Source organism: Stenella coeruleoalba (genome assembly GCF_951394435.1).
Source record: "Stenella coeruleoalba genome assembly, chromosome: 15".
Classification (NCBI taxonomy): Eukaryota; Metazoa; Chordata; class Mammalia; order Artiodactyla; family Delphinidae; genus Stenella; species Stenella coeruleoalba.
Genome location: NC_137161.1, coordinates 23,522,218 through 23,549,630, shown reverse-complemented (window position 1 = coordinate 23,549,630; position 27,413 = coordinate 23,522,218). Strand labels below are relative to the sequence as shown.

The 27,413-nt window shown below is 52.5% G+C and overlaps 1 protein-coding gene across 8 annotated transcripts in view; it reads left to right on the top strand.

The window, feature by feature from the left end:
* CEP250 (centrosomal protein 250) overlaps nt 1–17,397 on the top strand; it is a 47,755-nt gene extending 30,358 nt beyond the window's left edge. For all 8 annotated transcript variants that reach the window (XM_079945660.1, XM_079945655.1, XM_079945656.1 and 5 more), the window contains 13 exons: nt 654–797; nt 1,429–1,562; nt 2,488–2,626; nt 3,574–3,916; nt 4,765–4,886; nt 5,881–6,001; nt 7,032–7,153; nt 7,627–10,245; nt 11,854–11,967; nt 12,150–12,305; nt 12,750–12,851; nt 13,800–13,862; nt 15,416–17,397. In XM_079945660.1, the coding sequence (XP_079801786.1) occupies nt 654–797; nt 1,429–1,562; nt 2,488–2,626; nt 3,574–3,916; nt 4,765–4,886; nt 5,881–6,001; nt 7,032–7,153; nt 7,627–10,245; nt 11,854–11,967; nt 12,150–12,305; nt 12,750–12,851; nt 13,800–13,862; nt 15,416–15,679 (4,443 nt within the window). In that variant the 3' untranslated portion in view covers nt 15,680–17,397. The remainder of the gene's footprint in view (nt 1–653; nt 798–1,428; nt 1,563–2,487; nt 2,627–3,573; nt 3,917–4,764; nt 4,887–5,880; nt 6,002–7,031; nt 7,154–7,626; nt 10,246–11,853; nt 11,968–12,149; nt 12,306–12,749; nt 12,852–13,799; nt 13,863–15,415) is intronic.
* The last annotated feature ends 10,016 nt before the right edge of the window (nt 17,398–27,413 follow it).

The window sequence follows — 27,413 nt, the reverse complement described above, 5'->3', positions numbered from 1 at the left end:
AATTGTAGGGTATGTGAACTGAATCTCAATAAAATCATTAAAAGGAAAAGAAAAGAAGCCAGCCATTTGAAGAACAGTTTAGGCAGAGGAAATAGCTATCATAAGGGCCTGGGACAGGCAGAAAGGGCCTGGGACAGTTCAGGACAGACAGGAGGCAGCATGATAAGCTTGGGGGCAGGAGCCCTTTGTCAGCCATGGTAGGACCTTGGACTTTGTTCTAAGGGCAGTGGGAACATGTTGGATGGTATTTAAAAAGCAGAGTGGGACATGAGTTATTACATACATATTTTAAAATACTTTAGCTGCTGAGGGGAGAATTTTGTGTGTGTTTGTGTTTGCCTGCTTGCACGAGGGCATGGTGGCATGAAGTGGAAGCAGGGACACCCGGCAGGAGGCTGCTGCAGTGGTCTGGGTGAGGGACCCTGGCCGAGAAAGCCTGGGTGAGCAGTGCACTTGGTGAGGGAGGAGAGGGAATAGGAGGTGAGAACTTGAGGTGACAGGGTATCATGGAAACAACGTGGATAGCTGGGCCCTGCCTCAGCTTTTGGCAACCCAACCAAAACACCAGTATTTATACAACACAGATTTCTGTAACATGGATTTCAAGACCAAGGAAGCTTTCTTCTGCTCCCTGCTGTCTTCTCCCTTCGCAGGAGACCACTGGGATGCTGCAGACCCAGCTCCAGGAGGCTCAGCGGGCACTGGAGCAGGCAGCCCAACAGCACAAAGACAGCCTCGCTGCCCTCCAGGAAGAGGGTGGCACCCTGCTGCGGGATAAGATAGACCTGCAGAAGCAGGTCTCTGCTCCTCTCTCCCAGCCCAGCACTCTTCCCCAGCACAGCCAGGCTCTCCCACTCCCTCTGGCAGGACGGGGGAACCTTGGCTGCCTGAGCCTGGGAGGGGGAGGGGAAGCCCCAGTACTGAGTGGAAAAGTGAAGGGTGCTCAGAGCTGTGCATGTGCCTCCCGGATCCCTGGGGTAGTTAGTAACCTCTCTCAGTGGGGACCAGAGACCTCATATTTTCTTGGCAGCCCCATAGATCCAGCCTCCCCATAGATCCAGTATTTTTATACCAGATTGCTTTTCCTTCTCAAAATCCTGTATCAGATGATGGTCGGGTTGTTTATTTTTAAAAAAATACAATCACTTGCCCATCACTTGGCCATTGGACAGAGTTACATTCAACCAAGGTTTTTATTTGTGCCTGCCGCTATACAGCATATGTGAGGCTGGGGAGACAGGGGACTAGGCTGGATGGTACTGGCAGAGGGAGGTGGATAAGAACAGCATGTAAGGGTTGCCAGGACCTCCAGAGCTTTGAAAATGGGCTGGTGACTCTGGTAAACCTTGAAGGACCCTAAAGCCCTAGGTGGGAAGCATCCTCCCACCAACCTTCCTGCCCTTGGTCCTCATGCCCTTGACTTTCCAGGTGGAGGACTTGAAGTCTCAGCTGGTTTCCAAGGAAGACTCCCAGAGGTTGGTGGACCAGGAGGTTCAGGAGAAGCTGAGAGAGGCCCAGGAGTGTTGCCAAATTCAGAAGGAGCTGGAGAGAGAGAAAGCCAGGTAGGCTAGACAGGCCATGGAGTTGGCTTTTGCCTGTCTGGGTCCAGGGGTCACTGTGAGGTTGACCGTTTGCTCAGGGCACCTAACCTCTCACGTCTCCAGCTCTGGGCTGTACAGGTAGCTGTGTGGAGAGGGCATGGTCCTTGTCTCCAAAGCTCATGCTTCATTCATTTAGCAGATATTTAGAGAACACATAGCACGCACCAGACACTATGCCAGGGGTTGGGGATATATTAAGACAATAGAGTCTCTGCCTCAGTAGAATTTATCGTTTTGTGGGGAAGACGTTAATCAAATAACCCCCAAAGGAAAGTATTGCAGGTTATGTTACCTGGAGTCTGAGGAGGGAGAAATCCTTTTGTTGATGAAACTAGAGGCAGGAAGACAAGGTAGGAGACTGGTACAATTGTCCAGATAAGAGAACCAAAGCTGAACCGAGGTAGGGTCGTAGGGAAGGGGAGGAGGAAAGGGGTTTAAGGGGTGTCAGGGGAGTTGGAATCAGTTATTTGTAGTCTTAAAGTGGACCCAGGTGGGATGAGGGGAGGATGCTGTGATGTGGTTAAGACTTCTAAGGGTGAATGGAGGTGCCATTCAGTGAGCTGGGGAACATAGTAGGGGTGACTGGTGGGAGGGGAGGTGCAGAGGGGTTGGGAAGAATTGGACATGTTGAATTTGAGGTATTGTATAGATATTTCTGGAATTTTTCTAGAGAAGAATAAACTGTGAAGTTGAAATGAAATATATGCATGAAGGACCTAGGAGCACTCAGTAGGTGCTCAGTGTATGGAGGCTTTTATTGTTATACTGGAATCATTATCATCACTGTTTCTATTAATTATTAATGCTGTGTTAGAGCAGTCAGATGAGAAGGTAGTTCTTCATTCCCTGAGAGAATGACCCAGCCCTCTGAACCCTCTCTTTTTAGCCTGACTCTGTCGCTGGCGGAAAAGGAACAGAGACTCCTTGTTTTACAAGAGGCTGACTCTGTTCGACAGCAAGAGCTGAGCTCCTTGCGCCAGGACATGCAGGAGGCCCAGGCAGGGCAGAAAGAGCTCAGCGCCCAGGTATTTCCCACCCCACTAAGAGCCCTCTTCCTTGGTGGGAACCTCCTTCTGGAGTCGGCAGGTGATTGCTCAGTCACGCTGAGACCTCAGCAGCCCTGGCAGGACGGGGCAGCCAGGACTGGGCTGGGGGGGGCTTGGCAACCTGACCCAGAGTTGAGAACGGACCCTGTGGGGAACCTGATGGCCCAGAACACAGTGCCCAGAGGGGCAGAGCTCACACAGGCCTGGTTCAAGCCCAGCCGCTGCCAAGTGTGCCTGGTCTGCCTGGCAAGACACAGCAGGGGGAACAAGTATTACTCCAGACGGGGTCAGCGGCAGCCTCTTGCTTCCAGGGACCCAGTCTGCTCACAGCAGGACCCCAGACCTTGTGCACAGAGGAAAGATGGAACTGGGAGGAGAATAATGAGGAAGTGAGAGCTAGACGTAGACTGTGGCAGATGAGGACCCAGGTCTGCCTGTTAGACGATCCTGGGTGTGACTCCCAGCTCCACTGCTTCCTGGTTGTGCGAACATCACTTTATTCAACCATAAAACAAGGATGATAATTCTTAATCATTATAGGAATATATAAAGTGTCAGGAACACAGTAAGCATTCAATAAATGGTAGCTATTATTATCGTGACTGGTCTTTTTAGGCTCAGTGTCAGTGTTTCAGGCAGATTTCTAATCATAGCAGGGAGCTGGCATAGTTGCCAGGGGGACCAGGGCCAAAGCCCATTTGCATAGCCCAGGCCCATGTGTCAGGAGTCCGTAGGTGGGCATGTAGGTTAAACCTAGGGTTACACTCATTCCAGAGCCCTCCCTTCCTGCTGGAGAGCTGAGCCTACTGAAATCCTCCCAGCCCCAGTCAAGGTTTGCACAGGGATTGAGTGGGGTCAGGCCCGGGAGGGTCTGGGGAGAGGGTATCCATTCCCTGCTCAGAGTGACCATACTTCCTCTCTGGCAGGTGGAATTACTGAAGCAGGAGGTGAAGGAAAAGGAGGCTGACTTTCTGGCCCAGGAAGCACAGCTGCTGGAGGAGCTAGAGGCAGCTCGAGTAACAGAACAGCAGCTACAAGCTTCCTTGTGGGCCCAGGAAACCAAGGCAGCCCAACTACAGCTGCGACTGCGCAGCACGGAGAGCCACCTGGATGCCCTGGCAGCGGGACAGCAGCCTGGGCACCAGGCCCAGGTCCAGCTGGCCAGCCTCTGTTCTGTCTTGCAGCAGGCCCTGGGGTCTCCTTATGAGAGGGGGCTTGAGCTGAGTGGTGGGGGAGACTCGGCTTCTTCCCTCTGGGGCCCTGAGCCAGGTGAGGCAGCCACCCAGGGACTCAGTTCTTTGGTCAAAGCCAGGCCTAGCTCCCAGAGGAGAAGGGAAGGGAATGCAGTTCCTTAGGCAATACTCATCAAGGCCAAGGCCACAGACTCTAGGATTAATTCAATCAGAGTTTGAACCCCAGCTCGGCCATTTGCTAGATGTGTGTCCTTGGGCAAGTCACCTCTTCTCTTTGAATTTGATTTTCTCAACTATAAAATGAGGGTGTTAAAAGTACTTACCGGGACTTCCCTGGTGGCGCAGTGGTTGAGAATCCGCCTGCCAATGCAGGGGACACGGGTTCGATCCCTGGTCCAGGAAGATCCCACATGCCATGGAGCAACTAAGCCCGTGCACCACACTTACTGAGCCCATGTGCCACAACTACTGAAGCCCATGAGCCTAGAGCCCGTGCTCCGCAACAAGAGAAGCCACCTCAATGAGAAGCCCGCACACTGCAACGAAGAGCAGCCCCCTCCATCCGCAACTAGAGAAAGCCCGCGCGCAGCAACGAAGACCCAACGCAGCCAAAAATACATAATTTTTTTTTTAGAAGAAGTACTTACCTCTTGGGAGTTTTTTAAGGAGTTAATGAGATGACAAATAAAATCGTTCACACAGTTCCTGGCACTTATTAAATGCCTAACAGATGATAGCATTTTCTAATGCACATCACAGTGCCTGGCACGTAGGTTTGCAGACAGGGCATGATGAACAAACTGCTGAGAAGGGGTTCTTTGAGGAGAAGAGGGATGGGTGGGAAGGCCAAGGCCAGGTCTGGGAGGTATGGCTGTTTCTTTTCATAGTGCAGCCAGGTCAGGAGGTGTTTCCTCATTTTTTCAGACCAGAATGGAGCTAGGATCCTCTTTAAGAGATGGCCCCTGCAGACGGCTCTCTCAGCTGAGGCGGTAGCGTCTGCCCTCCAGAAGCTTCACCAAGACCTGTGGAAGACGCAGCGGGCCCGGGTATGTGTCTCTGTTCTCCTTCCTCAGGCTCTTCACCTACGCCGAAAAAGACTTGTGAAGCACTTTGACCTGTTTTATTTCTGACGTAAAGTTGGGATGAGTTCCACCTCTATCACTTACTACCCGGCAACTGTGAATAAAGCATTTGGCGTCCTGGGCCTTGGTTTCACTAGTAAAGTAGGGCAAATCGTGCCTGCCTCACAGGGCTGTGAGGAATAAATGAGTGAGGGACTCGAGTGAGCCCTGTAAAACGTGATACTCTGTATAGACCTGTGATACCGTTTTGCATCATTTCCTCTCAGCCATGAATTGTTCTTGGTGTCAAGACCTCCAAGAAAAACCTGACAAATTGGGGATCGCTGAGATTTGAGGTTGCCATTTATAGGAACATTCTAGGCCTAAGACTGAACTAAATGTCCCCCAAATTCCACCTCACAGTGAACCCATCAGTCAGTAAAAATTGAGTGTCACCTATATATATGCCAGCCGCTCTGAGCTAGGGATACAAAAAGGAGAAAGACCTGCTCTCTGCCCTCAAGAAGACTTGTGACAGGGCTGAGCAACCAGACTGCATCCTAAGATAAAGCAGAACTGATAGAAATAATTGGATCAATAACAGATGTACATGATAATAACAGGAGGAAGGGACAATTGGGAGGGTCAGAAGGAGGGAAGCAGTGACCTTTGAGCTAAGCTTTGAAGTAGGAGTTTGGGGAGAGGAGAGATGATCCCGGGTTAAGACTTCAGCAGGAGTTCTGTTTCAAAGACAGACGAGTTAGAAGGGGAACCCTAGGCTCCAGCCATTTGGAGCAGAGCCTGTCATCCCTTCCAGGAGCCAAATGCACATGAGTTCAGAGGTAAATAACCCAGCAATCTGAGAGTAGGTCCGTGATGGCAGACCCTGACAGGCTGAGGGAAGAGAGGGATCGGGCCCTGAACTGGGGCGGCTTTTTGGAAGATGAGGAACTTGAGTTCCACACCCTTTCTTTCCCAGGATGATCTGAGGGATCAGGCCCGGAAGCTGGAACAGCGTCTCACTGATACAGAGGCAGAGAAGAACCAGATCCACACAGAGTTGCAGGCTCTGCAGAGACAGCTCTCCCAGAACCAGGAAGGTGAGAAGCTTAAGGCAGGGGTGGGTTTGGGGCAGAAGAAAGGAAAGGCAGGAAGCCCAGTGGGGCGGGATCAGGCCTGGGAGCCACTGCTTACCCACAACTGTGAGATTTACCTAGAGGCGTCTCCAAAGGGGCGATGACCCCCGTGAACTATTTTTTGTACTTTGCTTGGCCTTTGAGAGCCGTCCTGGAAGAAGGGATTAGGAGGAACAGATTTGGTGAACTGAGGGAAGTTGCTAGCTAGGCTTCTGTTTTTTCTGTGAAGATTTAAAAACTGGCACCCTAAGGTCAGGTCTGTAAGAACTCTGTAAAATTCTGTCTTTCATCATTTATCAGTGTTACTTATTTTGTTATCTCCAACTATGTTCTCAAATGATTAACCTTTGACAGCAGAAGGATTATGGGCTTGTTTGGGAGATAGGAAGAGGGGGAAATCTGGGGAGAAGCTATCTGTGCCACAGCCAAGGGCTAGGAAGGGTGGTGACTACTAGGAAAGGAAAGGAGAGGGGAGGGTCTTGCGACTCAAGGCTCAACTGTAGAAGGGAAGAAGACAACGTGGGGAGTGGGTCTGGGTCTTAAAATTATCCCAAACGGCTCCCTGAGAGCCACACACAAACAGTTGGGTTCTGGTGCATTTTGCAGAAATGGAGGGTACCCAGCAGAGCAACCCTGGTCTCTAGGAACCTCTGCAAAATCATAGACTTAGGGACTGGAAAGGACCTCCAACATCATCTAGCTCAACCCTGTCTGGAATCCAAGGCTGAGAATCTGTGATCGGGATGGGAAGTGTTGGGATGATTGTCAGGCACTGCTGGAGCTGGGCAGCAGATGCAGACACGAGTCTGGAAGCAGCAGGGAGCCTAGACAGACAGGAGCAGCTGGCAGACGGGTGATGCCTCTATGAAACTGGGTGTAATTCTCTCCTTCTTGGCCTTTTCCTCCTTTGATTCTATTCCCCATCTTCCATCTGCCTCTACGTCCCTCCTTTCCTCCAATCATGGTTCTTCCTCCACTACCTGTCTTCCCAAAGAGAAATCCAAGTGGGAAGGAAAACAGAACTCCCTAGAATCTGAGCTGAGGGAGCTGCGTGAAACTGTGACATCCTTCCAGAGTCGCCTACGGCAAGCAGAGCTCCAGGGAATAGAAGCCCAGGTAAGGTGTTTCTGGTTTGGGGGAGGGGTTGCTTCAGGAGTAGTCCCTCAGGGCCCAGGATTGAGCCCATCCTGGCCCATGGTCATACCCCATCCATATGTAGTGCCCAGCCTCCTTCGGCAGTGTCTCTGTTTCTCTGGCTCTCCCCACATCCCTGAGGGCCATTATTAAGGCCCTAGTGAATCCTCCTTTAATTACCTTTTCTGAATTGAGGTTGAGATTTTTGTCCCTTTCCCTGAAGGACTAGAGTCTGGGATGACTCATTTGCAACAGTTTTTCCCCTCTGAGCACAGCAGAGCCCGGGGTAGGGTAGGGATATTCTTTTACGGTATCAGCCTAAGTGGAACACCCAGTTCCTTTTGCCCAAATCCTTGACAATGCTGGTGCCGCAGAGGAAGGAAAGGAAGGGCCTGTGTTGGAGTGACAGTTTCAGGGAAGTATAGTTTAAGGTGGTTTTGCATCTTGTTTTCCAGAATGAGCGAGAGTTACTGCAGGCAGCCAAGGAGAACCTGACTGCCCAGGTGGAACATCTCCAAGCATCTGTGGCAGAAGCCAGGGCTCAGGCAAGCGCTGCTGGGGTCCTGGAGGAAGACCTGAGAACTGTGCGCTCAGCACTGAAACTGAAAAACGAGGAGGTGGAGAGTGAGCGCGAGCGAGCCCAGGCCCTGCAGGAGCAGGGCAAGCTGAAGGTGGCCCAGGGGAAGGCTTTGCAGGAGAATCTGGCTCGCCTGGCCCAGACCCTGTCTGAAAGAGAAGAGGAGGTGGAGACTCTGCAGGGAAAAATCCAGGTGCTGGAGAAGCAATGGGAAATGCAAAAGGCTGCTTTGGAAGTGCTGTCCCTGGACCTGAAGAAGAGGACCCAAGAGGTGGATCTGCAGCGAGAACAGATCCGGGAGCTGGAGGAGTGTAGGTCTGTTCTAGAGCATCTCCCCGTGGCCGTCCAGGAGCAAGAGCAGAAGCTGACTCTGCAGCGGGAGCAGATCAAGGAGCTTGAGAAGGACCAGGAGGCGCAGAGGAACATCTTGGAGCATCAGCTTCTGGAACTTGAGAAGAAGGCCCAAGTGATTGAGTCCCAGAAAGGACAGATTGAGGACCTGAAGAAGCAGCTGGTTACAATGGAACGCCTGGCCCTGGACCTAGAGGAAAACCACCACAAAGTGGAATGCCAGCAAAAGGCGATCGAGGAGCTGGAGGGCCAGAGGGAAATGCAGAGGGTGGCTCTGACCCACCTTACACTGGACCTGGAGGAGAGGAGCCAGGAGCTGCAGGTGCAGGGCAGCCAGATCCAGGAGCTGGAGAGCCAGAGCACCCTCCTGGCAAGAGAACTCCAGGAGAAGGACCAGGAGGTCACGTCCCAGCAAGACCAGATCAAGGAGCTGCAGAGGCAGAAAGAGCATCTGACTCAGGACCTGGAGAGGAGGGAGCAGGACATGGTGCTGCTGAAGGAAAGGATTCAGGTCCTGGAAGATCAGAGGACCCTGCAGACCAAGATCCTGGAGGAGGACCTGGAGCAGATCAAGCTGTCCTTGAGAGAACGGGGCCGGGAGCTGGCCTCTCAGAGGCAGCTGATGCAGGAGCGGGCAGAGGAAGGGAAGGGCCAGAGTAAAGCTCAGCGAGGGAGCCTGGAGCACATGAAGCTGATCCTGCGCGATAAGGAGAAGGAGTTGGAATGCCAGCAGGAGCGTATCCAGGAGCTTCAGGAGCACAAGGACCAGCTGGAGCAGCAGCTCCAGGGCCTACACAGGAAGGTGGGGGAGACCAGCCTACTCCTGACCCAGCGGGAGCAGGAGATAGTGGTCCTGCAGCGGCACCTGCAGGAAGCCAGGGAGCAGGGGGAGCTGAAAGAGCAGGCACTTCAGGGTCGGCTGGACGAGGCCCAGAGGGCCCTGGCCCAGGGTGCCCGGGAGCTCGAGGCCCTGCAGCACCAGCAGCAGCAGCAGGCCCAGGGCCAGGAGGAGAGCGTGAAGGAACAGACGGGCTCGCTGCAGCAAGCTCTGGAGCAGGCCCACGCCACACTGCAGGAGTACCAGGCTGAGCTGGAGGACCACAAGGAACACGTGCAGAGGCTCCAGGAAGAGCTGGCAGTGGAGAGACAGCGGGTCCAGGCCCTGGAGGAGGTGCTGGGTGACCTCAGGGCTGAGTCTCGGGAGCAGGAGAAGGCTCTGCTGGCCCTCCAGCAACAGTGCGCCGCGCAGGCCCAGGAGCATGAGGCGGAGGCCAGGACCCTGCGGGACAGCTGGCTGCAGGCAGAGGTGATGCTCCAGGAACGGGACCGGGAGCTGGAGGCCCTCCGGGCAGATGGCCAGTCCTCCCAGTGTCGGGAGGAGGCTGCCAGGGTCCAGGCTGAGGCTCTGCAGAAGGCCCTCAGCAAGGCTCAGGCCACCCTGCAGGAGAAAGAGCAGCATCTCCTTGGGCAGGCGGAGCTGAGCCGCAGCCTGGAGGCCAGCACGGCCACTTTGCAGGCTGCCCTGGACTCCTGCCAGGCACAATCCCGGCAGCTGGAGGAGGCCCTGAGGAAGCGGGAAGGTGAGATCGAGGACCAGGACCTCCGACACCAGGAGGCCGTGCGGCAGCTCCAGGAGGCACTTGCCCAGAGGGATGAAGAGCTGAGACACCAGAGGAGGCAGGGACAGCTGCTGGAGAAGGCTCTGGCCCAGCGGGGCCTAGAGGATGCGACCCAAGAGAAGCAGGAGCCAAGGCACGAGAGAGAAGAGGAAGAGACGAGGGGCCTACGTGAGAGCCTAAGGCAGCTACGGTGGACTCTAGCCCAAAAGGAAGAGGAAATCCTGAAGCTGAGGGAGGCCCGGCCAAGGAAGGGTCTGGAGGACTCGCCCCCCAGCCACAGAGCCTCCCCAGGAGAGGAGCCGTCTTCCACACTTGATTCCTCAGGTCCCAGGCTGCAGCGGGAGCTGGAGCGACTACAGGTGGCCCTGAGGCAGACAGAGGCCAGGGAGATCGAGTGGAGGGAGAAGGCCCAGGACCTGGCACTGTCCCTGGCCCAGAGCAAGGCCAGCATCAGCAGTCTGCAGGAGGTAGCCCTGTTCCTGCAAGCCTCTGTCCAGGAGCGGGACTCGGAACAGCAGAGGCTGCAGGTGAGTCACCCCGTGGGTGGGAAGGGCTGGGGCAGAGCCCAGTCTGCCTGGGCTCCGGGGCTGCCTGCACCTCAGGGTGTGAGAAAGCTGAGGTCACGAGCACCTCAACAGAGTGGAATCCAGGTTACTGTGCTAGTGCGGTGGGGGAAGATGTGGCATCCACAGTCCCTGCCCTCCTAGAGCTGATGGTCTAGTGGAAAAGCAGTTATAATGCAGTGCCTAATTAGGGTTGGTGCCTGACACGTGAAGTTTCGTGTGCTCTGAGCATACCGGAGGGACCACCCCACCTTTCCTGGTAGAAGTGGTGTTTAAGATTAGATCTGAAGGGACCAGTAAGGAAAGAGCCAAGCACAGGTTGGGGGAGGGAAAGGAAGAAGGAGGAAAGAGAGCGTGGAGTATCTGTGAGGGAGTTCAGGCTGCCAGGGACAGAGAAGAGGCTCTGGCAAGAGAAGAGAGGACAGCAGGGGGCCATCATTTAGGGCTTGTCAGCACGTTAAGAACCTGGGTGACCAGTGCGAAGTGGATGAAGGGTTTGGGGCAGGGGAGTGACACGATCAGGTATATAGTTCAGAAAGATGGCTCAGGCTGCCGGGGGAGCAACTGTAGACCTGGGGAGACTGACCAGGAGAGAAGTAGGAATGGTTATTATCTTCATTTTATAGTTGAGGAACGGCAGTTAAGAGAGGTTAAGTAACCTGTCCAAGGTCATCCAGCTAGTAAAGGGCAGAACTAGGGTTAGACCTAAGCAGGCTGGCCTCGTACTACTAAGCTCCTTCTCTCTCCCAGACAGCCTCCACCCACACGTGTACCTTCCGTTCCTCTTCTCTGTCTGTCCTCTTGACCTTTACCATTTATGAACCCTAGGGTGCCTAGAAAATATCTAGCACTAGTCTTCCCATTTATCTAAAGGGGTTTAATCCCAGAGGCTTAATCTAAGCTTCACGTGGTCTTTTTGTGTGTGTGTGTGTGTGTGTGGCCGCGCCTCCCGGCATGTGGGATCTTAGTTCCCTGACCAGGGATCAAACCCACGCCCCCTGCATTGGGAGTGCGGAGTCTTAACCACTGGACCACCAGGGAAGTCCTCACTGTGGTCATTTTACAAACGAGGTAATTGGGGTTTGGAAAGAGCTCATACCTTTACCCAAGTCATATAGCAAATACGCGATGACACAATACCCGGCTCTATGTGATCCCTGGGTCCATGCTCTTTCCACAACACCTAGTGCTCCCAATTGTCACTTAGCTTAGGGGAGATCTAAAACGGGAGTTCCCTGGTGGCCTAGTGGTTAGGGTCTCACTGCCGTGGCCCTGGTTCAATCCCTGGTCGGGGAACTAAGATCCCACAAGCCATGCGGTACGGCCAAAAAAATAAAAATAAAAATAAAATAAATAAATAAAATGAGACAGGTTTTAGTCCTAGTCCACCATGTATCCTTGGGAAGATCCCTCTCTGCTCCTTAGTTTTATCCACCTGTAAAATGAAAGTTATCCACTAGAATAGCTCAGAGAAGCCAGGAAAAGTAAGACTATAACCTGATGAGAAAATTGTTGAGGACGGAGGGTGGAGTGGGTCTTGATATGAGGCCACAATGGTGTGACTCACCCCAGGATGAGTTGGAGCTCAGCAGACAAGCTCTGGAGAAGGAGCGACTCCACAACCCAGGCCTGACCAGCCGAGCAGAACGGGGGCCCAGAGGAGACCCCGGCGCCCAGCTGGGAGAGGTGAGCTGGGGGCCTGGTGGGAACAGATGGCCCAGGAGGGAGCGCCTGTCCAGGGGCTTGTCCCCTTCCCCTGGGAATTGGGTCCCTGAAGCCCAGACCTGCCAAGTTAGTCCTTTGCCCTCTGTCTGTTCCCCACCTGTCTGAGGGGCTGCCCGGCTGAGACGGACAGGTCTCTCCTTCAGGTCTCGGGAGCGAAGACTGAGCCGAGTCCTGAGGTGGAGGAGAAGCAGCTCTGGGAGCAGAGGCTTGAACACCTGCAGCGAGCGGTGGCGCGGCTGGAGGTTGACCGAAGCCGACTGCAGCACCACAATGCCCAGCTGCGGACCACCCTGGAGCAGGTGGGTGACTCCTGTCCTCAGCTCCCTCCCCGGTCCGCTGGGCATGCATCTCCACTTCTCATGCAGCCCCCAGAGAAGGGGTTAGTAAACTATAGCCCAGGGGCCAAATTCGGCCCACTGCCCGTTTCTGAAAATAAAGCTGTTTGGAGACACTGCAGTAGTTGTGACACAGATCGAATGGCCCACAGCGCCTAAAATACTACAGAGAAGGTTTGCTGGCCCTGCTTCAAAGGCTGAGGAGGCCGGCCCCACCTCCTCTGCCGCAGCAGCACTTTGCACTCAGGGCTGCCCCAGCAAGTGCTCTCCTCAGCCCAGTTCAGCTTCCCACGGCTGCTGGCCCGTTATACTTGCCCCACCCTCACACCGGCCTCCTCTCAAAAAAGGCGGCTCTGCTGCAGACCCAGAGCCAAGCCCAGCCCTGACTTCTCACTCGCATCTCGGCAGGTGGAGCGAGAGCGGAGGAAACTGAAGAGGGATTCCCTGCGAGCATCGCGGGCGGGCGTCCTGGAGAGCGGTGAAGCCACGGCACCGTCACCCACCCAGCAGGTTTGTCTGTTTCATCGACTGCAGCCTCAGGAGAGCCCAAGCCCAGCCACTAGAAACAGCCCTCTGCAGTGCGTATCCCAGGCTCCCCTTGCAAGGGGAGGAGCCACTCCAGCCAGTCCGTAGGGCCCCTCCTGACCGGGCTCTGCCCCACCCAGCACTGTCCCTGACCCGGAAAGGAGGCCCAACATCAGTGGGCGGGGCTGGAGTCAGCCCTGCTTTCTGAGGCACCCAGCCTTCACTGATACACAGTCCACATGCCCCCCAGACCAGTGCTTCAGGCTCCCGGGAGCAGGCCTCCTGGGGCTTCTGGTCTCTCCCTGCATGTAGGTGTTGGGTGGTGCTTGCCAGAGCTGGATGTTCCTAGGAGCTTGATAGCAGCTTCGTGGACCTCTTAGACTTCCTTGCCCTTTGCAATACTGAATTTACAAGATATGGGTCCAGGATATTTCCTGGGGCCAGAAGGATCTGGGGGAAGACACCACAAACCAGCACTCTTTTAGTTGAGTTATGCCTGTCAGTAGACAGCCTTGGGGCCTGGCAGGTAGGGACTGTTTCTGGTGTCTGAGCACCTCCTAACCCTCCATCCCCCTTCCTTCAAGAAAAGCTTCCCAAGGGACAGGCCCCTTGTCTTACTTCCCCTCCGCATCCTTAGCTCACGGACCAGGGCTAGCACGAAGCAGGTGTGTGCTGAACTTTAAATGAAGAGGTACCTCAAAGAAGCCAGTCCCATACAAGCCTTTGGGACATTTGGCCTCAGGTCTCCATTGGGTTGGTTTGGGCCCTCTGGGGCTTCTCCTTGCCCCAGGGCCATGGTGCCCCAGAGAGTTCAATCTGAGTTCAGGCACTTCTGGCCCATAGCCCTTGCCCTGGTCCCCAGGATTGTGAGGAGGCCTGCACAAACTCCGGTGGAAGGCCTGTTCCAACAGGAATGGCATTTGTCTTCCACAGGATGGAAGAGGAGGACAGAAGGGCTCCTCAGATACCAGGCACATGGCTGAACTGCAGAAAGAGGTACGTTCTGGAAGGATCCGTTTTCTAAGCCCCTTTTCCCTCCCTTGCACTCAGGCAGCAAGGCTTTGGTGTCTGCTATGTGCTTGGCCCTTTGTGCACCTCCAGCAGGGAGAGGGGAAATAGTTCCTGCCTAGAGAACTTCAGTCCTTGTGGGAGGCAAGAAGAGCCCCGTCTCAACTCCACCTCCCACACTGAGTGGACTTAACCTCCCACGTGCTTAGGGTGGGACTGGGGAAGAAAGCACACTCCAGGCCCCAGACCTCCTACTTAGGAAAGAAAAGGGAAAGGCAGAGGAGCAGACGAAGATTTTAAGAGGACAGACTAAAGCAAGCAGAAGCATCCTGGCCTCCTCTGCCCTCACGTGCGCCCAGCACACCAGGCAGAGTTGCCTGGCACCAGCGCCAGGATCCATACCCTAGAGCTCAGGTCAAGCTCAGGGGAACTGTATAAAGTGCCTTCTTGCCTCTTAGGCCTCCCCTAAAGGTTCACCCTGTCTTTCAAGGCCCAGGAGTAATTAGAACTGTGGAGTTTTGATTTATGAGCCTGTTTCAGAAATCAGTAGTCACTACTGGCAGGCCCTGACTATACAGCTAGACCTAAGCTATTACTTTTTTTTTTTTTTTTTTTTTTTTTGCGGTACGCGGGCCTCTCACTGTTGTGGCCTCTCCCATTGGGGAGCACAGGCTCCGGACGCACAGGCTCAGCAGCCATGGCTCACGGGCCCAGCCGCTCCGTGGCACGTGGGATCTTCCCGGACCGGGGCACGAACCCATGTCCCCTGCATCGGCAGGCGGACTTTCAACCACTGCGCCACCAGGGAAACCTAAGCTATTACTTTGAATTCTCTTAAACTCACACAAAGCAATCGCTGAGACAGGGCCCGGACTAGGGGGAGGCAAGACAGACCTCACTGTTGACCTGGAGCTCCTCCTTAAATTTTGCACCCTAGGAGCATCTGTTGCCCCACCCTAGTCCTGGATGTGCCCTGACCTCCCAAAAACTTCACCTCCTGGGGCCCTCAGTATACTCATCTTGAGAAATGGATCAATCAGTGATTCTCAACCCTGGCTGCACGTTAGAACCACCTGGGGAGGTTTGAAAAAAATACTGATGCTCAGGCCTCACACCTGTCTAATTAAGTCAGAAAATTTCTTAAAACCTTTCGAAGGGGGCACGGTGGAGCTTCCTGCAGGGATGAAAGCATCCTGTATCTTGATTGAGATAGTGGTTATATATGGGTGTGTGTGTTATGAAATTGGTCAAAATGTACTTACAATCTGGGCATTTTATTACATGTAAACATGTGAATAGTCTGGTTGGGTTTTTTAAGCTCTCTCTCTGAGTCTCCTGTGCAGCCAGGGTTGACAATCACTGGATTCTCCGATTGCCAGCAGCCCTTCCCCCAAATGCTGTAAAGCCTCATCCTGAGATTCGTGGGTGAGGTGTTCATTCAAACGCTGGTCTGACAGGAGCCACAGGAGCCGAGCAGGAAGGGTTGGGGCAGCTTCGAGGCCCTCCACTGCTCTCACCCTCTTGGTTTTCCTGCCCCCCAGGTGGCCCTGCTGCGAGCCCAGCTGGCCCTGGAGCGGAAGCAGAAGCAGGACTACATCGCCCGCTCAGTGCAGACGAGCCGTGAGCTGGCGGGCCTGCACCACAGCCTCTCTCACTCCCTCCTCGCCGTGGCCCAGGCCCCAGAGGCCACTGTCCTGGAGGCCGAGACCCGAAAGCTGGATGAGTCCCTGACTCAAAGCCTGACATCCCCTGGGCCGGTCCTGCTGTGCCCCAGCCCCAGCACTGCTCAAGGCGCCTCCAGGTAGCAGCTGCAGCAAGAGCAGGACACGGGCCAGCCTGGGAGCACACAGACAGACAGAAGGCCGTAGGGCGGGTCGTGGCCCCTCCACACAGCTGCTGTTTGCCAAAGAAAATTCTGACTCTGTTACCCAGCCTGGGAGCCCCAGGTCAGCTGGCATTCCCCGGAAGAGGGAGGGAAAGCTGCAAGGCTGGGGGAAGGCCCTGACTCACATGGGAATGAGGCACATCACACTCGCTGCCAGCCTGCGGTCACCCAGAGAGCGCCTTTCCCTGGCCAAGGGGCGTCTGCTGCCTCTCGCCTAGAACTCATCATCCAGCACTCACCCGCTCGGACACCTCCCCCTCCAGCAATAAACCCTGGGTCTTTGCATTTGTTCTCTGCTGCTGTCTCTACTGTGTAGCTGGGCAACAGCCATACATCAAGGGCATCTATTAAGGAAGAATTCACTGAAGATTCCTGTCAGGTGGCATGCATTTGTCATCTACCTGCATTCTGATAGAGAAGGGCTACAGAAGATACACAAGACAAAGCCCCTGCCCACAGGAAGCTTGAGCCCAATTGACAATAACAGGCAGATGAGTCAGAGACAGTTGTGTGTGCTGCCTAGAAGTGCTGTAGAAATTCCAGGGGCTGAGGCAGGAAGGTATGAACTGGCCCTTGGTGGCTGGAGAGGAGTTGGGAGGGTTGCTAAGCATACTGGTGAGAAGACTGGTCGGCCTTAGCAGGCTGTGTTTGCGCTGAGGAATGAGTCACGAGGGAGAGGAGGGAGGGCCTTGGGATCTAGATTTGAACTCATGGATAATGATGAACCATCATATGTTCTTGACTTAAAACATGTTCTGGGGACTTCAAAAACACTGAGCTGGCTTTTGGCTAAAGTCAGCCTCTTGAGTTCAGAAGTTCTATCTGGCTTCATTCCCCTTCTGCGCTGGGTGAAAGGCCTCAGGGTGTCCCTTTCTGGGCATATCAGCTGCAACCGACTGTGGCCCCCTGTAGTCCAGCCATAGGTCAAGCCAGGAAGGAGGATGGAGTGTGGCAGGACTTGTCACTTATGGCCTGGCCCTGGTTTAGGCAGTGTACAGGCTTAAGACCTATTGTTGGAAACTTCCTCAAAGCCTAAGAGAGAACAATTTTCTTTAAAGAAGCAGGCATGGGATTTCCCTGGAGGTCCAGTGGGTAAGACTCTGCAGTCCCAATGCTGGGGGCCCAGGTTCAATCCCTGGTCGGGGAACTAGATCCCACATGCATGCCACAACTAAGAAGTCTGCTGCAACTATGAGCCCACATGCTGCAACTAAAAAAAAAAAAAAAATCCCGCATGCCACAACTAAGACCCGGGGCAGCCTAAATTAATTAATTAATTAAAAAATATATATATAGGGCTTCCCTGGTGGCACAGTGCATAAGAATCTGCCTGCCAATGCAGGGGACACAGGTTCCATCCCTGGTCAGGGAAGATCCCACATGCCGTGGAGCAGCTAAGCCCATGTGCCACAACTACTGAGCCTGTGCCCTAGAGCCCGTGAGCCACAACTACCGAAGCACGCGAGCCACAACTACTGAAGCCTGCGTGCCTAGAGCCCATGCTCTGCAACAAGAGAAGCCACCACAATGAGAAGCCCGCGTGCAACAACGAAGACCCAACACAGCCAAAAAATAAATAAAAAATAATGATAATAAAAATTTTTTAAATAAAATAAAGAAGCAGGCATGACCTTCTTCCAGCCCTCCTGTGATTCCTCTTACCTAGGCATGGGGATGGAGCTAAGGCCGGCTAAGAATGTGGGAGTTTAGGAGCAGCACCACGGTCCCCCAGACCTACTTACCCGGAGCTCAGGCCCCATTATACCTCGTCACACCACACAGAGTGTGTAGGGGGCTGTTCACAGCTGCTGGAGCTTGGTTCCAAAGCCCACGCACGGGACTCTGCACAGATGCTTAGTATAAAACAGTTTAAGACCCCCCAGAGCTAAATCTGGGGCCCCCAAGATGCCAGCTGGTCTCTGCCTCTAGTCACATCCCTGTGGCTCAATCCTTACCTGGCCTTTTCGATGCTAGGAGTTCTCAGGGACAAACAAGATTTCTCTGGGCTCCTTACCTTTTTTGGTCCCCCAACTCTGGTTCTGTAGCTTAGAGCCTGAGAGCGGGACCCTGTTGTTTACCTTGGAGTTTCTTCTCAGTTCTGTTATCTGTAGGTTGCAAGCCAAGGCCTTAAGCCCCACACACCTTCTGGGAGCAGGGAGAGAGCTTTCAGCAGATGAAAGGCGTTGTAGAGGCAGCCAAGCAAGGTCTTCATTAAGTAATAAACTATATCTGCTCCTCACTCCCCATCCAACCCTCAGTAGCCCCTCACCCTCACTCTAGACCTCAGGCTAAGGCCTCCCCTCCCCACCAGATATTGGTCAGGGTTAGTCTTCAAGTGTAGACTACTTTTCTTGCTCTCACATTCTTAGCTTGTGGATGATTTTCTGCTCCAACTTCCTAAAATACACTTTCTTTGACCAACAGTAGGATCAGCTGTTTGGAGGGTCCCACCAGTAACAGAGCCAACTGCTCTTCTTATCAGCTCCAAACCCAAAGAGAAAGACCTGAATTGGAGAAGCACGAAGGAAAGAATATGGGTCTTCCAGGCAGGACCCAACCTTGCCCCAAGGCATCAGGCCAGAGCTCCATTTCCTTCTCTTTGTCACATGCAACAGGCCATAACCAAAGCAGTGAATCCAGCGGATGGGCACTGTCTCTGACCATCCAGCCAGTTCTCACGGATACAGCAGAGGGTGGTGTGATTGATCTCCAGAACCTGGGGAAAAGGAGGTCAGAGCTGAGCACGCAGGTCTTCTCCATCCACAAATCCTCCCCCTCCCTCCAGCCTTCTTTCCTGCTTTGATAGAGGCTGCTACAGGCCCCAAAGTCCTGAGAACAGAAGGGGGCGAGAGCCGAGTCAGAGTCTGGGCAACGTTCTCATTCCCAGGGAGCGCTGGGTCTGGTGGGTATGACACCCTGCTCACTCAAAGAGCCTCCATGCTTTGCATGTTAGAGCGACAATCACCACATTGCAACCCAATACCTTTTCTCATCTGCTTCCCGCCCGGGGACTAGCAGGGTGGTCTCTAACTCCATCAGGAGCTGCAGGGCCCATCGGGAGTGCTAGGCAAACCAGGTAGACACCCTGCTGATGCAGGCAGGCTATGTAGATGCTCTGGGGCCAGCAGCAGAACTTCCAGAAGTACCTGTGGAGGTGGGGAGACCCCACCCACAAAAGCAGCAAGGCATCCTCCAGCCCGAGACTTCACATGCAGGCCTCATCTCAGCCCATGGGACAGGTCCCTTGGGCAGTGAGTTGGTTCAGTTGTTCGATCTTAGGACAGATGATGCCTTTAGCAGTTCCCCCTGCAGTACTGCACCTCCTACCTCCTGTCCCATGAACCACCTACTCGCACTTGCTCCCGGGGCTGAGGAAGGGATCAACTGAGCAATATGAAAACGCTGAGTCCTGAAGAGCCGGGGGAGTGGTGAGCAGAGGCAGGGAGGGGCAAGGAGCGGGGACCACCAGTGTGCCCCGAGCCAGGAGATCCCTCTGCGCAGTCCTGGCGTTCAGGCTTCGCTCCGCTCACCACACCGAGAAAGGAGGCAAGGGAGAAGGAAGAACGAGAACAAGGGGTCTCTAGGTTCTGCGGCCCTGCAGTTTACTCCCCTGCTCTCCTGAGACCAGGGTTTGCCTAGACCCTGACGGAGGCGAAGGCAAGGAGCGAGGCTTCTCCGGAGAAGAAAGGACTGTGCTCCCGGCCCTGCTGTTGCTCACCTGACTCACATCAGTAGCCCGTCACGGAGTGGACATTATGACCTCTTTCTTCTTAGTCCTTTGTCATTAATGCCCCCAGCTCTTTAAATGCCTTCATAGGGCCTGAAGCTTGGCACAGGTGGAAGGGCTTGGAGGCAAGAAGTTGAACAGGTCAGGGGTCAGAGGAGAGAGGTGAGCAAAGGCTGTGACGTGGCCATCTGAGAGCGGGTGCTCGCTGTTCCCAGCTCATGGTCATTTGTGTGGAGGCAGAAAGCGGTTAAGAATTAGAATTCAAGTTTAGTCCTTCCTTAATTACTACTACTTGTGGGGTAAGGGAATCAGGGAAGGCTTTTTTTCAGTGCCTGGTAACCCATACATCGCTCCTGCACCTCCTGTCTTGGTTTCCTGTCATTACCTCTCCTGTGTCTGCATATTCCAACCCTACCAAGAGTCTAAGGCTTGTTGCTGGCCAAGAGTAGGCTCACATCCGAGCTGGCTAATTCCCTTACCTTCTGCTGTTGCGTGATGCTCGGCAAGTCATGCTGGAGCCTTAAGCTATAACTCTCTTCCCTGCATAAGCGGTCATCTCTTCAGCTTGTCCACCCGACCGCAAATAGAGAAACCCTGTGGATGAGGTCAGATGCACTGGTTGCTGCCCCCTGCTCCTAATCCAGCTTTTCATTCATCTGACAAATACTCATCAAATCTATGTGTCACAAAGCTCCATGACACACACTGAAAGGAGGAGCTCGTCTCCAGGGGAGACAGACCCTGGACGTAAAGAAACACACTCACAGCATGACCTGGGTGCTGGGAAGAGACTCACTGGCCACTTGTAATGAGGCCAGGGAAAGTGTCACAGAACATCTTGGAGGAAGAGAGGGCTTGAGGGCCCTTTCAAAGTGTTTGTCGAGCCGATTGGTTACACTGGGTGCATGGCGTCAAGGGCTGCACCTGCGGGTCTCGGGAGCAATGGCAGCTCTTGGAGTTGTACCAGCTAGCCTGGTCAGGTGAGACCGCTCTGAGAACAGAAGCATCAGTCACAGGTGAGTGTCAAGGCAGCCCACCAGTCTCAAACCCACCATTAAGCTTTCATTCCTGTCCCGTGGGACAACTCACAGGGCAAGTGGCAGGCTGACTCGGACAGCAGGCTCCGGAAAAAATAAGAAGCTGTGGTCACAGCCTCCACCAACATCCCACTGCCCTGGTGGCCTCCATCACTTCCTCAACCCTCCTCACCACATCTCCTTATAGCACTTCACCCTTCACCTCCCCAGCCACCTGCTAAGCCCTACAGGGTGCTGTGCTGGAGGATGAGGGGAGGGAGGGGAGAAGTGCCTTTTGGTGTGTCCTGTGGCCTCCCTGGAGGAAAAGGGGTTGATGCCCAATGGGGTCCTTCCTGCCAGCCCATTTGTATCAGGGACCCCACCACACAAGTCACATTGTGAGTTCCTGAATGTAGGCTTTGTAGGTAAGATCGTCTTCACCTTGGCATTCAGCCCAGGGTCCAGCTGGTGAGAGAGGGCTTAGAAACCAAGTATGATGGGGACAGGAATGAAAAGGGCAAGACTACATGCCAAGGCTGGTGTGGTGCATCTCTGAGAGGGATGCCAGCTATTCCCGATGCAGGCTTGTTAAGCATGAGGCAGACAGGGGAAAGGAAGAGCCTTTTGGCCCCTCTTGAGAAAAGAGCCTACGAGAAAACTTTGTGATGTGCTTAAAAGCAAATTTCTATCCAGCCAAACTTGGGGGGCGGGTAGGTATTTTTGTTTTGCTTTGTTTTTAGGCCACATTTAGGCTTGCAGGGATCTTAGTTCCCTAACCAGGGATCGAACCCAGGGCTCTCAGTGAAAGCGCTGAGTCCCAAACCACTAGACCACTAGGGAACTCCCCAGATTTTCATTTATTTAAAATGAAACAATTGCATGCACATGGTTAAAAATTAAACAGAATAGAAGGCAGGGGCTTCCCTGGTGGCGCAGTGGCTGAGAGTCCGCCTGCCGATGCAGGCATACGGGTTCGTGGTCCGGACCGGGAAGATCCCACATGCCACGGAGCGGCTGGGCCCGTGAGCCATGGCCGTTGAGCCTGCGCGTCCGGAGCCTGTGCTCCGCAACAGGAGAGGCCACAACAGTGAGAGGCCCGCCTACCACCAAAAAAAAAAAGAACAGAATAGAAGGCAGCAGTTTCCCACCCCATTCCTTTTTTTTTTTTTTTTTTTTGGCCACGCCACGCAGCATGAGGGATCTTAGTTCCCCAACCAGGGATCGAGCCCACGCCCCCTGCAGTGGAAGCACGGAGTCTTAACCACTAGAAAGCCAAAAAAGTCCCACCACCCCATTCTTTTTTAACCCCTTTCCAATTTTTTAAACTCTATTTTCGTAGAGGGTAACTTTGGTCCTCTAAATAGTGTTTATATAATGCCACATGGGCCCAGCATCTGGAACAAGATGGTGATAGGTAGCTGCATTGCCCACACCTTTGGGGATTCTTGGACTCTGGTTCTGAGCCAGACACCCGGCATCTCAGTGCCCTTAGGGAGGCGGGTAAACGTGCTCTCAGCTGTACCAGGGATATTTACATTTTGTTAGGTTATGTGTGTTTGTCGGGCAGCCAAAGTAAAAATGTAGTGGATTTGTTTTGGATACCCGGCAACTGAAAACCCTCATTAACTAAGGTTCTCTGCTTACCTTGAACTACTGTTTCTACCAAGAAGGCAAGATAAATGCTTGCCCTCTGCCCTCGTTTGATATAATAGTCTTCTCCAACGATTGTTTTTATTTCTCTTTGAGTATCATTATGGACCCAAGGATTTTTATATATTCACTGTGTTTCATTCATGACAGTTGCTTTTTTTTTTTTTTTTTTTTGCGGTACACGGGCCTCTCACTGCTGTGGCCTCTCCCGTTGCAGAGCACAGGCTCCGGACGCGCAGGCCCAGCGGCCATGGCTCACGGGCCCAGCCGCTCCGCGGCATGTGGGATCTTCCCGGACCGGGGCACGAACCGGCGTCCCCTGCATCGGCAGGTGGACTCTCAACCACTGCGCCACCAGGGAAGCCCATCAGTTGCTATTTTTGATGCTCAAATTGTCCCAAATGTGATGTCCAGGTTTTCCTTGTACTTTTCTTGTTCAGACCTGGCATCTTTTGGTGGAAAAAAATATTTAGAAAATGAAATCTGCATTCCAGAGTTGATCATTGCCTCTGGGATGTTACGGTTTTTAGACTAGCAGAAAATGTGTTTTGAAAATTGTGAGTTCAAGATGGTGATGGTTGCACAACAATGTGAGTATACTTAATGCCACTGAACTGTACACCTTCAAATGGCAAATTTTATGTATAATTTACCACAATAAAAATAACATAAAAATTGAGTTCATAATGATATTTGCAGTTTGAATTTAATGTCACAGGGTTTTTATTATACCTGTCTTATTTTGTATTTGGTTCCTAATAATATTAATATAATTATTTATTTCATTCTGTGATATTTATTATATAGTTTATAATATTATAAATATTATAATAAGTTACAATATTATAATAAATCTACCGAGTGAAGTTGAAAATTTCTTTGTGGTTCTTTTTGTCCACAGAATCTATCCTACAGAGAATACACAGTATATTGAATTCTAAAGGAACTTGAACTACTTCTTTCCCTGGTGGTTATGTTATCAATCTGATATACAGTTAGGTCCATTTGATGTGTTTTCAACTTTAGGGTTTGCTTTTTCCTCTTTTTCGTTTAATTTTATTTTTTGGTCAGGTAAATATATATATGAGTAACAATGAAATGTTCTCTGTTGAGAATCTAGAAGAGGATGTAGCCGTTTAATGCCACAATGTAGGGTTTTATTCAGTAGCAGAGTGACCTTCATCCAGGGTGTGTTTGAAACCCCAGTCCCTCTCTGACACTCCAAGGTCCCCTTGACTACCTGTCAGCCTCCTGGGGCCTCCAGTGGGCTGAATAGGCTGAGGACCATCTCAGTTGTAAATAACAACCTTCCCCTCACACTGCAGCTTAAGAATGACCTGTTGCTCTTCTTTAAAACTGTGCATGTTGCTCTTGAACCAATATTCTTCATCCCAGTAATGGGACCACCTGCTGAGCCGGTCTGTCCGCAAACCAAATAAGGATACCTGGAAGATGGGGTAAGACAGGAGAGGGCTGTGGGGCAGCAGGCTGGATCCTGCCCTGCTTCCATGCCCCCCAACCATTCCTTCAGCAAACACTCACTTAACATCAAGGGTGACAGGCCGCCTCCCGGAGCTGGGAGGAGAACGGAGCTCACCTTCCCCAGGGGAGACAAACTCTGAACACACAGAGGGACCCCAGAGCCCAGAAAAGACAGCACCAGCTAGCTGATTCTCATCATATTGGAGGAAGAGAGCATTCCTCGGGGAGACAAGGGGAAGGCATTCCAGGTAGAGGGAGCATCGTGTGAAAAGGCATGAGTCAGATGGTGTGTTTGGGGAACGCTGAGAAGCCCATGGTGTGAGGCTGGGAGAGAGGAGGGGTGGGGGGAGGGGTCAGACCATGCAGGGTCTTGAAAACCAGACAGAAAGATTTAGACTTAATGTGAAGTCCCTGGGAAAAATGGACATTTTTAGTGGCAGAGGGATGAAATTCTGTGAGTTGCAGACGGTGTCTTACCTGGTCACAGGCATGCAAGGCGTACAACAGAGCTATGAACCCCAAGGATGGAAAGTGATCGTTTTTTCCCAGCCATCTCTGCTGGACATACTGGAGGAAGCTGAGGCTGATCACTGAGACCTGGGGAAACAGAGGAGGGTGGTGACCTGAGGTCTGTCCGGTGGCTGCCCAAGCCACATCATTTTACTCCTTCCCCTTTTCCCTCCTGGTCCCTCACCTTGTCTTTGCTCTCTTTACTTCCACCAGGGACCTGGACTAAAAAATGATTGGGGGTGGGGGAGTTTCAGAGTCATTTGACACAGCAGCCCCCAAGCTTAGAGTGGTGCCCTGATATCTAGCAAGGGTCTCTCTGGAGTTCCCACTGTCACCCCTTACAATGCCGCACCCCACCATGCCCAGGATTTTTTGGCTTCCTCGTGATGCCCTCTTTCTGCAGTACCTCCATAACCCATTTCAGACCAGATGAATTCAGAGGAAGCAGCAGCAGCTGGGCGCCAGGATCCTGAGGGCTGTCTATCTCGGGATATGTAATGTGCACAGTGGTCATGTTCCCCACATCTGTCTCAAAGCCTTGGACAGGGGCCTGGAAAGGAGGGCAGGATGGACATCTGAGGGAAGAGGAGGATTTGGCCTGACTTTCCTAGTCTCCACCTTCTACCCTGCACCCACCTGAGGACCATATCATGTTGGTCAATCTTGAAGCCGAGGCCAGAGCCCCGTAGGAACTTTTGAGTTTCCAACCACTGCACAGGTCTGGCACCCCACACAGTCCAGTGGGTGTGTGAAAGGTTCTTTAATTGACTGCTGGTTTTGATTCCCAAACTCCTTCTCTGACTTGATATCCTAAAGTTCATAGGACCACAGGAAGAAATTTAGGGGGTTACCCTAGGCTCCCAACCATCTGTAGAAGAAGGTTAGAGCCTGAGGCCTTGAAAGGAGAGATGGCCGGGGCCTGGGGTTGGGCATGGGGACTGGACAGAGACCGAGATTGTGCACTGACCAACCACAATAGCAAAGCATCAGAGGACATGGGCGCTTCTGACCTCATCAGGGGCTCAATGTGCATTTCAAAGCGTTCATCAAACCAAACAGACTCTCCGGGAATGTGGAGGCAGGTAGAGCACTCCGTGGGCCCCAGATGAACAGATACACTTTCTTAGAGTTCCTGGGGCAGTGGCAGGTCCTTGAGCGGATCCTGGGCTTCTCCTGAGAGTCATTCTGGCTGGACTCCTGGTCCAGAAGGGAGGCCACCAGCCACATGTAAGCAGACAGACAGCTACCAGACCCAGCTTCAGGTATTGAACCCTCATCTCTGGCCCAGACGATGGTGCCCCAGCAGGCAGTAGATTGGTTCTGACACCAAGAGCTAGGAAGGAGGAAGGGCTGGGGTCATCAGACATCCCCAGCACCCCCTGTCCTGGTAGCTTCCGTTCCTCTCCCAACCCTTCACACCGCACCCCCTCCCTACACCTTACCTCTTGCCTCCCCAGCCACCTGCTAACCACTAGAAGGAACTCTGCCCAGGCCTGGGCTGGAGGCTGAAAGGATGGAAGAGGTAACAATTGTTGTGTCCTGTGGTCCCCCAGAGACTGTTGGCCAGCGAGGTCTTTCATACCAGCCCAGTTACACCAGGGGTCTCATCACAAGAGAACACACTGTGACCGCCTCTGCGCAGGCGTCTTGGCAAGCCTCACCCCCACTTTGGCATCCAGCCCAGAGCCCGGCTGACAAGGGAGGTGTGGATTTAAGCCTCAAGGGGACAGGTGGGTGAGGAGGGAGTGGCTGTGTGCCAGGTCTGATGTGGATGAGCAGGAGACCCAGAGGGGAAAGAAGGGGCCACTTGGAACCTCCTGGGTCAGAGAGAATTTACCATTCCGACAAAAGTGAATATTTGGTGTAGTCAACCCTTGAAACCTCTCGGGGTTGGATTTCTTTTCTTTTCTTTTCTTTTCTATTTTTTTGAGATTGTTACCAAGGAAAATACATGAAAATTTCTTCCATAAAATATCAGAGTTCAGGGCTTCCCTGGTGGCGCCGTGGTTGAGGGTCCGCCTGCCAATGCAGGGGACACGGGTTCATGCCCCGGTCCGGGAAGATCCCACACGCCGCAGAGCGGCTGGGCCCATGAGCCATGGCCGTTGAGCCTGCGCGTCCGGAGCCTGTGCTCCGCAACGGGAGAGGCCACAACAGTGAGAGGCCCACGTACCGCAAAATAATAATAATAATAATAAATAAAATAAAAAGTAGATTTACATGTCCCAGTTATAACAAGTATACTTAGAAGTTTTCTGGGACTTTCCTGGTGGTCCAGTTGTTAAGACTCCGTGATCCCAATGCAGGGGGCCCCAGGTTCAATCCCTTGTCAGGAAACTAGATCCCGCATGCCACAACTAACGATCCCACACATGGCAACAAAGATCCCACATGCCACAACTAAGACCCGGTGCAGCCAAATAAATCAATAAATATATTTTTTAAAGTTTTCCAAAAACTGAATTGTTTCCATCTTAAATTTTAGATTAAATTAAATTAAATTAAAATTTCAATTCCTCACGTGCACTAGATACGTTTCACTTGCTCATCCACCATATTGAATGGCAGGGGACTATAGGCTGATTCTGAAAGTCGAATATCTGTTATCGATGTTTACAATATTGCAACCACGTAAGTATTGTTTCCTATAAAATCTAGTAGTAAACTAGGACTACTTTCCTTTTATTGTTCATTAAAATTTCCTAGGAAATACTATATAGGAAATGAAATTTCTGAATCTTTTTATGTCTGGAAAAGTCATTATTCTGCCTATAGTGGGTAGAATTGTGTCCTCCTCCAAAAAACAGATTCAACTCCTGACCCCTGGTACCTGTGAATGTGACCTTATTTGGAAATAGGGTCTTTGCAGGTTAAAGTGAGCTCATACTGGATTAGGATGGGCCCTAATCTAGTGACTGTTATCCTTATAAAATAAGGGAAATTTAGGAATAGAAGACACAGGGGAGAGTGCCATGTGAAGATGGAGGCAGAGGTTAGACTGATGTGTCTACAAGCCAAAAATGGCAAGAGTTGTTAGCAACCACCAGAACTAGGAGAGAGGCATGGAACATATTCTGCCTCAGAACCTCCAGAGGAAATCAACCTGAATTTTGGACTACTAACCTCCAGAACTGTGAGAGAATAAATTTCCGTTTTAAGCTACCTAGTTTGTGGTAATTTGTTACGGCAGCCCTAGGAAACTAGTACAATGTCCTTGGGCTTGATCGATAGTTTGGCTGGGTATAAAAGATTCTAGATTTTAAAAAAAA